Source organism: Condylura cristata, unplaced genomic scaffold (genome assembly GCF_000260355.1).
Source record: "Condylura cristata isolate star-nosed mole 26May11 unplaced genomic scaffold, ConCri1.0 scaffold00010, whole genome shotgun sequence".
Lineage (NCBI taxonomy): Eukaryota > Metazoa > Chordata > Mammalia > Eulipotyphla > Talpidae > Condylura > Condylura cristata.
The window spans coordinates 41,582,873-41,593,485 of NW_004567111.1; the positions used below are offsets into that span (position 1 = coordinate 41,582,873).

The 10,613-nt window shown below is 45.5% G+C and overlaps 1 protein-coding gene across 1 annotated transcript in view; it reads right to left on the reverse strand.

Annotated features, from left to right (window-relative positions):
• Nucleotides 1-9,943, reverse strand: part of FLT1 (fms-related tyrosine kinase 1) — a 165,230-nt gene extending 155,287 nt beyond the window's left edge. The window contains exon 1 of the mRNA XM_004680172.2: nt 9,578-9,943. Within this exon, the coding sequence (XP_004680229.1) occupies nt 9,578-9,641 (64 nt within the window). The 5' untranslated portion in view covers nt 9,642-9,943. The remainder of the gene's footprint in view (nt 1-9,577) is intronic.
• Between the last annotated feature and the right edge of the window lie 670 nt (nt 9,944-10,613).

The following is a 10,613-nucleotide window of genomic DNA, read 5'->3' on the forward strand; positions in this document are numbered from 1 at the left end:
ACTGAAATACGTCACTTTACTCACTATTTCTCTGAACCTTCGGGAAATATTTTATTTATTAAACTTTCAGTTCCTCGTATTTAAACATACTGTACCTACCTCTTGGCACTGAGTAAAATTACATGAGTGGGTGTGTGTATGTGTTTACTTAACAATCCATGAGATTTCAATTGAATCCTCCTTTTCCCCTTACCCACAGCAGCCTTACCACATCCCCTAAAAGAATCCTTAGAGATCCTAACCCCCAAAGCTTCAGCGCTTCCTGCACTGTCAATCTGAGGGTGCACTGTCCTCCCTCATAGTGTCATAGAACTCATAAGAGTTCAGCAGCTCCAAGGCCACCTGCTGCCTTCACCATGACCTTGTACTTTAACCAAAAGATGGTTAAGAACAGGTAGCTCTTCCACGGGTCCAGTTGTCTCACACACAGGTGCTCTTTTGAAGGGCTCAGGCCACTATTCACTTATTCACTATTATTTTCTTGGCCAAACTCCAGTCTGCTCTCTGTACTGAAAAGAAAAGACTAGGTGTTGCATAGAGGGCTGGGAGACTGGGAACCTAGCTCTGATGTTGTGCAGCTCCTCCCATCGAGAGAGAACCCTGGCCCCCCACCTGCATGACTCTGGGTTAGAGCTTGCTATGCCCAATTGAATGTGGTGGATATGGCATTGTAGAAGCTCCAAAGGCCCCCAAAGGCCTTGACCTCAAAAAAGGCTTCCACCATTGTGCTCTTGGACAGCCCCTATCTCCACTATGGGAGCTGGGGAAAGACCACTGAATGACAAAAGGGCCCGTGCAGAAGGGGACAGACAACAGCAAGGTGTGAGCTGCAAAGCCAGGTGACCACCTGAAGGAATGACCCAGGTGAAGCCTGAAGGAAAATCACCTGCAGAGCCCAACCCTGATTTCTAACCCACAGACACAGCAGGCAATACATTCTTGTTTTAGGCCACAAAGTTTTGTGACAGGGTGTTAAGGAGCAATAGGTAACAGATACAAAGTTTCTCATGACTCAGCACCCCCAACAGCAGTGATTCAGTAGTGGGTGCTCTGTGTTTGCAGTAAGATACCAAGTGGAGATCCCAAAATAGCCCACACTGTACCTGTCCTAGAGGTAACACCTAGAGGCTCAGAGAAGGAAGAGCAGCTTGGATTCTTGGTGTTTCACAAGAAGAGTCCCAGTACTCAGGGAAGGCAAATTCTGTCCAATAAGGTAGTAACTTCTCTCCCATGGGGACAGATCCTGGCACAACATGAAAGTCAGCAGAACACACTTTCCAACAGACAGACTTCAGCCACCCCCATGCGGCACACTGATGCCAGCAGCGGACATACAGATAGACTCAATCATGGAGGCAAAGCGTCAGGAGGCTTCAGACAGTATTGTGCAGGGTAATGAGGCTGAACCCAGACAACGGGTGCCCAGACAGGCCAATCCTCTTGTATCTTTCCAAAGAAAGGTTTGTAGACATTTGCCCATGTCTACATAAAAGAAAAACTGAGTGTTCTGTGGGGTGAGTCTAGGCGATGATTCAGAGCTGATTCCTAAATCACATAGCAATCTTGACAGAACATACCACTTTTCCTCAGAAGGCCACTTATGCACATCTACTGGTTTGTATGCCCTGGGCACCTTATCTCAGTATCCCTTCTGCCACACTTGACTCACACCAGACCCTTCCTGGAAAGATTATCGTTTCCTCCATGTTGTTATATGTCTAATGATGAGGAAGGTCTGGGCAGGTGCCTCCAGGTAGACTGGTCTCTCAAATCAGCTCTGGGCAGGGGTTGTTATATGTCTAATGATGAGGAAGGTCTGGGCAGGTGCCTCCAGGTAGACTGGTCTCTCAAATCAGCTCTGGGCAGGGGCTCTCAAGACAGAGAGCTGGTAGTGTGTTAGCATCCCCTTGGAATGAGCGGCCCCACCCCAGACATATGGAATCAAAAGCTCTAGGGTGCAGCATGTAAAGCAAACTCTCCAGGTGATTCAAAGTTTAGATAAGATCAGATTCTTAACTGCAGCCATCCAGGAGGATGCAATCACCCTGGAGTTTTTAAATGACATGTCTGGGTCCCACTCAAGAGATTGAGATTACATTGGGCAGGGGTGCAGCCAGGGCAGGAGGATTTTAAAAGCTCCCCAGATGATTGTAATGTAAAGCCAAGGCTGCAGACCTCAGCCTGGATGCAAAATGTTTCACAGAAATCAATTGCAGACTAATTAGTAATCAGGGTTTTGTTAAAGGTGGCCTTGAGTTTAAGTGGTTTCATATTTGTATGTAAAAGCCTAGACTTTCCATTTATACAAGGTTCACTTTAGGCCTCTTTTAACAAAAGAATCTGATCATTGCTACAGCTTTGCTTGTGTAGACCACATGGGTGGGTCTGTGGCTTGCAAGGAAATCCATTCACACTCCACCCACTAAATAGGATAGAAAACCAAACTGCGAAAAAGTGCTTGTAAGCACTGCGATAATCTGTGAAAAGACAAAAAAAAGCATTTGGCAAGATTTGCAATATTGAGAACAGGAAGAAAGCACGTTAAATTTCAAGCCAGTAAGAAACACAAAGAAAATCGTTATCAGTTGCAGCAGGACACAGGGAAACTGACACCTCCGGATGACAAAGTCTCCAGGTGATCCCTACCTTCTCACCATCAAGCCAGTTTGTTTTGGAAGCACATGCCTTGTAGAACTTTTATTTATGGTTAAAACTGATCTACTTTATGGCTATTTTCCTATTTTCCACTAAGACCATATTTCCTAAGACCTTGATCTTGCCACCCATGATTCGGTTAACCACAGTATGCTCCAAAACCACAGCCTCTGTTTACTTAGATTATAGGTTCCCAATGAAGTCTAGGATTTTATACAGTCATGAAGCAGGACATAGGTGTGCCAGCAGGACGCAGGATGCAAAAACATGGTGGGAACCAGAAGAGGCAGGTTCAAAGCTAGCCCCTTAGTCATATAGGTCAGAGGTCACCACTAGAGTGAAGCAGAATTGGACCCTGGCACCAGAACTAACTACACATCGCTTCCTTATATCAGCGCATCTCAGTTTGTAATTGGGCAAACACACCATATGGGGGTTTATTAAAATACAGGCTGTGATTCATTAAATTCCCAGAGGCTATTACTGCTGCTCCCCCATGAGCTACACTCTAAGAAGCAGGCTTTGGAGAATGTTGTGGGTGTAAGGGGTTGGGAGTGGAAGTGTGGGAAGGAACGCATCAATTTGAGGCCAAACCATGAAACAGATTTTTATGAACACATCTCACACCTAGTAAGGTTGAACCTACTTTTTGTATGAAGTATTAAGGAACCTACTTTTTGTATGAAGTATTAAGGAGAGCCCATACTAAAGAAAGAGGAGCTTGGCACTAGCCTGGTTCCCATAACAAAGACTCTATTGAAACCAAGTGCTGCTTCTGAGTGTGGCCAGGTCTCTTGTCATTCAGACTCGTGTCACAGCCCAGCACCCAGTGACTCAGGTTTAAGTTATGAGGACTAGTAAGTGAAATCATAATATCTGAGGATACTGTTGTCCCTCAAAATTGTGTAAGACACTACAGTACAGGGTAGTCAAAATGCTTGGCACCTCTCCAACTAAGGCTAAGACAGAACTTCTATATGAAGCTCAGCTTCAGTGACTCAGAGGCCCCATAAAGCATCATGGCAAACAGGAAGGGATTGATTCTTGGGGATGGTTAACTAAGAGGGGGTGAAAATCTCAGTCACTCAATATAGAGGATAAATATTAGGATTTGTTCCTCTAAGAAATCTGCCATAATTGAGGCCTAGTGGACAGGGAAGAATCCAGCAAAATAAAGGAATAAATTCATATCTGTTCCTGAGAGATTTCTTCTTTGAAGTAATAGTTTGGCTACATCACACACCCAGTCATCCATCCATCCATCCATCCATCCATCTGTCCATCCATCTAACACTTACTGAAAGCCTCTGTGCCAGGTGATACACAGGTGTAACTAATCTAACATCAGCTGACCCAGGGATCTAAGCAGAACAGTCATGGTCTCTCCTCCCAGAATATAAATTAAAATACTAAAAATGCAAGGTGAGATGATCTCAAGGAGGAGAAACAGGAAGGCAGAAGAAATCTTTGATTCTGTCTGGGACTGCAAGGTCTTGCTCGGGAAGTGAGTTCTGAACTGGATTTTGAAGGCAAGCAAGAAGAGGTGTAAAGAGAGGAAAAGGATCTTGCAGGCAGACAAAAAAAACACAGAGTGATGAAAGTGTAAGGTCCATTTCAAGAATGGTGAGTAATTTCTCTGACTGGGATAGAGCTTGTGAAGCTGGAACACTGAGTGTGTAGAAGGAAGTGGTGAAAGATGAAGCTAGTACTGGAAGCCACAACTATTTAAGCCACAGCCATTCAAAAGAAGTATCCCAACTGCTCACAAGGAAAATTAATCTTCTCATCAAATCTCTCAGTTCACTACTAAGCAGACATACTTTTGATGTTCTCTATTTAAACCCTTATGGGTTTAAGGACATTTCACATTTTAAAAAAAGATGCCAGAGTGAGGAAGAGTTATAGCACTATAGTAATAGCATTCTACAAATATTTTAACATCTCTATGGGTAGAGGAAATATTAAGGTGAAGAAGAAAGGTTATCTGTAGTGTGAGCATCGAGTTTTGTTTGTAGGCCGGCTGCTAGCCAGCTGTTTCCCTAGAAAAAAAATCCCTTACAGCTCTGGGCCAATATTCACCTATCTGTAGTTAAAAGATTAGCTCTGAGATTTCCATCAAGCGCCCACATGTATGTGTCTGTGAGACAAGACTAAGTCGCTCAAGGTGTTCCAACTCAAGGAGAGGAGCAATCATCAGAAATGGGTCCAGGTTTACCAAGACTGATGGGAAATCCCCAGGAATTCTTGACATCCCCCCCACATCCGCCCCAACAGCAATGCAGGAAATCTAGTCACTATCTTCAGCAGACTCAATGGAACCACTTCCTTAATGAAACCCCCCAGCAGTCCCAGATGCAAAGCCAGAGGTTTTCCTTTTAAGCCCTCCCTCAATTACCCCATTCCTCCCATTTCCTTCCCCTCCCTCAATCAGGTATAAAATCCAGAAAGTTAATCAGCAGCTTACAATTTCCAAGGCACCCAAGTGTGTGAGGAATCAACAATGATCCTGGAAAGTATCTGGCAGGAGATCTTGTCATTCCTTATAAACTTCACCAGTAGACTTAAGACCAAAGGAACAGAATGAAATGTTCCCTTAAACTGTTTAAACCAAATGCAACAGATGGTTTTAACCATCCCTGACAATATAAAAAAATTACAAAATATAAAATCTAAGGTTATTTCAAATATTCTTCCACCCCTATCCACAATCACAAGTACTCTGGAAAATTATATTTACTTGATAGGCAAACAAAACCAGACTAACACCAGCAAGCATTGCATTTAAAGCAACTGAATGCCAGAGACCATTTCTTTCTATGCCCACTCACATACATAGTTCCATTGAACAAAAGCTATTCACTCTATTATTTGTTTCTTGCTTTGCAGAACTTCCCAAGCCATAGTAAACAGCAGTTATAGCTTCATAATTGGTTGGATAACTTACCTCAAGGACATTAAATCTGAAGGGAAAGGGTCAATATAAAATCATTTTGTGCGGCCCTCCCTGGTGGCGCAGCGGGTTAAAGCACAGCACTAGGAAGCTAAAGCCACTTCCGCATGAGTTCGATTCCCGCCGGCCCCGAGGTGACCACATGGCGCGGCAGACCTCTCCTGACCCGCCTGCTGCTCCCCTCAGCAGTGTACTTCGTCGATCTGCCTGTTCTGTCCCCCACTCTGTCTCTGGTGAATCCTCTCGCTGCCCCCGAGCCTCTGGCCTGTACCCCAGTTCTGTATGCACAAATAAATAAATCTTTAAAAAAAAAATCATTTTGTGCAACAGATTTTGAACTTCTCACAGCAGATTTTGATAAGAAGAACAAGGTGATTACCTGGTATAATCTTACCATCACATAAAGTCAGTTCAATTTTAAATAAGAAGTTTACTATCCTTGTTGATGTCTGAAATTCTTTTAGAATAAAAAGTATTCTGAGATCAAATAAGTGAGGATCAATTAAAAAAAAAAAAAAGAAATGCACCTGGGTTTTTAAATAACTTGGTGTCCTTAGTAGAGATAATATAACTAAATGATGAAATAGGATCCATTTCTTAGAGTTACACATTCTGCCAAAAACCCAAGAAAATATTTCTACTGCTTTTTTCATCTATTAACAGTTTAGCTCTTGCAACCCACCGAAGACTAAGACAGTAAGTGGTCAGGTGCTTTCTACTAATAAAAATGAATAGACAGTGTGGTTACTGTGAGCAGCCAGTCTTCACAGCCTAAGAGAAAGCCAGTCTTCACAGCCTAAGCGCTGGCTTCATAGGCCATCCATTCCAAATGCAAATATGGTGAAGGGAGGGAGGAAAAGGGAGAGACTATCTATTCTGCTTAGTTCTTGGAATCATTCATTGAAATTAAAGTTAGAGCTGTGGTGATAACACCTGGGTGAATTGGTAATGGGAAGTCCACAGGGATTACAACCAAGATGGAAAAAGGCACAAAATGAAGAATGATGTAAAAATTAAATTTAAAAAAACTATTAAAAAAGAAGATTAAAGTTAGAAAAGGCCCTTTGAACTAATGATTTAATCTCTAAATTTTACATATGAAAACAAAAACTTAGTGATCACTAGAAAAGAAGCTGGACAGATTATTATAGAAGCATCAACTGGGCAAGGAAAAGTTGAAATAACCAAATAAATAAATAAGGTAAGATGTTGAGAAACTACAGATGACTATCCACAATGCATCTGCAACACAATCCATCAGTTGGAAAACTATGGACTGATAAGAGTGCCAAATAATTAACGTTTCAGATATGTAATTTGGAAAACAAAACCAAAATAGTGTGGCTTCAATAACCCAGGAGATAACAAACAAAAAATTGAAGTGGGTATATAAATTATTTTCATTATGAAAGCTATATTACACCCAGTTTGTAAATGGGTATTATTTTCAAGAACATTTTGACTTAACTTCATATTAACAATATAGACTTCCCTCATAAAATTCATAAACATTTCCAATTAGCTACATACAGCAAATTATAAATGTCAGCTCGTTAAGAAAAATGGGGGTAGAATGGGTCTGTGACTTTAATCAAGGACACAATGTATAAAAGGAAGAAAAAAAGACTGAGATACAGAAAAGGTGAACTGGCAACCTTTTTAGAGGAAGAGACTGCAATATTAGAAGACTTGAAAATATTAGTTATTGGCATCATTTTCTCAAGACATTTAGAAGTAGGTAAATATACGTTTTAAGGGGAAATGCATTATCTCTGTAGTGATTTACACCTCAGGTAGGCTTTCACACTAGCAAACACACACAAAATTACTTAGCTGATAAATACTCGAAGGTGAGTAGATCGGGTCTCCAGATGAGTCCAGATAAATTGACCTTTGACACAGCTCCCCAGAGAATGCAGCCTATAGGTTCAGTTTGAAAGCTCTATTTCAAGTTAGAAAGTATCAGCTAATTGTTTTACTCTGACTTGTCCTTCAACCAAAGGGATAAGCCAGTGATTTACAAAGGCAAGCTTTAAAACCACAAACCCCAACAACTGGTAGAACATTCCCTAAATCAACAAGTAGCAAATAACACAGTTTTCACCTTGCCAATCTTTTCTTTTGCTTTCTTACTATACACAAATGTAAATATCTATAAAATATTGGAAATTAACAATTTAAAATCTTGGAAAAGAGTTCCAATATTTCTACCTGATCTAAGTAAAATAAAATCCAAGAGAAACCACAAGAGCTAACTCCCTTTTTAAAAAATCAATTTCTATGAATTAGTGACTCCTGATCACAAATTGGACTATACTTCACAAGTCAACTATAGTTTGAAACAAAACTAAAGATGAATATGTGCAAAGCAGGAAATTCAATAAGTATTTTTCCCTCCATATTTTGGATTCACTGTCATTTACCTAGATTTACCTTTACGTAAAAGAAGATGGGCTTCAGTAGCTTACTTAAAAGGTTCTACTTAATTATACTCAACATATATATGTGATTTTTCAAAACAAAAAGTGGAATTTTAAAATAAAAAAAAACAATGAAACAGTATTTCATTTAATAAAGTTATTTTAGCAACTTTCCTAACTTACAGGGCATTCTTAGATTTTAAGTTCTCTCTTGCTCTCTCGGTTGAATAGTTTCACCACTCTAATTGGAACTATTACTTGTTATTTAGAAAGTGATGGTATAATTAGTCTTCCCACTGAGAAAGAATGTTTAACTGTTACTGCATTTTAGGCTTAACAAGCATTAAAAATACATATATATGCTCAACCCTACTGACATTCCTTCCTTCCCAGGAATCATTGCAATAACATTTTATTTTACCTTTTCTTAACGATGCTTAAAAGAAAGGCGCTCCGAAATCTGGCTTCTGGCGCCTAGGGGATCTGACCCAAAGAACTTGGCCACTCCGCCCGCTGGGCAGAAACAGTCAATCCGAGATCCTAAATCCCCTCGGGCTTTAACACCTACTGCAGCCGACCGCACAGTAATAGTGGACTGTTTTCCTGACGCCGGGCCAAGGGGCACACTTCACCGACTTTTCAAACTATATTTCTGCCCAAATCGTTCTCCCTTTCTTCTCTCGGAATTTAAAGTTTCGGTTTGCAGTTTCAAAATTTAACGGTATTTGGGTGCTCGATTGCCCCATCAGCCAGATTCACTCAAGTTGGCCATCTAGGCTAGCTTGTGCACCTCACCTGCTCCCCTGGACGCCCTGCCAGGTGGCTGAACACAACATTGTGTTGAGGGAAAGCGTGGAAGTTCCTGGAACGTCCCCGGAAACAGCGGGATTTAGGGCTCCAGGTGAGTGTTAAAGATAGCAGCGCTTAACATTTCCCTGGGGTCCTTCTGCTCCTCGCAGACGTGCGACTACAAGTGGGCTCTTGTCCTTCCCTCGCTAGGCACCGCTCCACGGTGACCAGTAACGAGATCTCCAACGCTCGGGTCTTGGTTCAACCCGCTAACCTGCCCATCCCTCCCGACGCAGCCTGGAGGACATTGCAGGAGCGGCTGCTCCCGGCTCCGGAGGGCCCAGCAGAGCCTTGCCAAGTCTCCTGGGAGCAGATACTGGGTGCAGGCAGGTTCAGGTGCGTAGCGCTCTCGGAACCTGGAGTCTGGGCGGAGAGAGCCAACCCGGCAGCCAGGCCGACAATCAGCGACTGCAGCGGAAAAGGGGGAAGTCCTAGCGCGGACCAGAGCGCCGTGCCAGAGCGCCGTGCCAGCAGCGGGTGATGCCGGCGGGCCCAGCCAGTTGCTCTCGGAGGCGCCCGCACTGATGGCCCAGCGTTGGAGAAAGGGTGCCACGGCCCCAGGTGTGCCCTCTGCAACTAGTGTTTCAGGTTCCTGCCGAGGCTCGCGTCTCGCTATCCTCGTGTGGCTAGCCATGACCCCACAGGGTGTGACTCCCTTCCGTCCCAAGGCCCCGTGTAGACCTCGAGCGGGTCCGCGCCTCACCTGTGAGAAGCAGACAGCCGAGAAGCGCGCACAGCAGGACCCGGGTGTCCCAGCAGCTGACCATGGTGAGCGCGACGCGGCCCGCGTGCCGGTGCCAGCTGTTCCCCGCAGGCCAGCAGCCCGAGCCTGTGTTCTAAAACTCCGCAGACGCAGACCCGGCGCTCCGACCCACTGCGGGAAGCGCCCCTCTCCGCGACTGCAGCCAGGGAGCCAACCACTTCCCGGGGTAATCCACGCAGCCCGGCGTCCTGGGCGCCGCGCTCCGGTCACGGAGCCCGCTCGGAGCCGCCGCCGCCGCCGCCGCCGCCGGGTAGGAGCCTGGGGAGTGTCCGCCCAGCGCTCTCCGAGTCTCCAGCGGACCTCGATTAAGACCGGTCGAGGGCGGGGGCAATTTATAACCTTTGCCCAGCCACTTCCTACCCCGGCACCTCCTTTCAGTGACGTCAAGGGGTCCCCCACCCCTCATCCGCCTCCCCACCTACTTTCCTCCGGGACCTGATTCCCCACGGTTCAGGAGAGGGGCGGGGGCCAGGCGCGCGCAGGGGAGGAGAGCAAGTGCGCGTAGGAGGCGCTGGCGACGCGGCCGCCCAGCGCGGCTGGGGCAGGTTCAGGGTCCCGGTTCCCGGCCCTCCTGCCCCGGTCCCCTCCTCCTTCCCTTGGCGCTCAGGAAATCCTTGCCGGCTCCCTCCGCCCGGCTTACTCAGCCCTGGGGGCCGCCCGTAGCTGGGAAGGTGGACAGGAGCTCTACCACCGGGTCTCGGAGCGGAAAGTCCGATCCAAGGGAAGCTGGCCGCGCCTCCGCGACTGTTCTTGGCATGGGGAATGAGGCTCGGCCCGAATCCCTTCCCTTCCCTGCTCTTCCAGAGCCGTCCCGCCACCCAGACCCTGCTGATTGTCCCCAGACTCGGAAGGCGCCAGAGACCCTCGGCACCGGAGACTGGACCGGGACCGTGCGACGGGACCGGACACTCGCTGGGCACCTCAGGGGGAAAAGACTGCGAGTCCTCTCAAGTCCCTGGGGAGCGTGTCTGTCTTT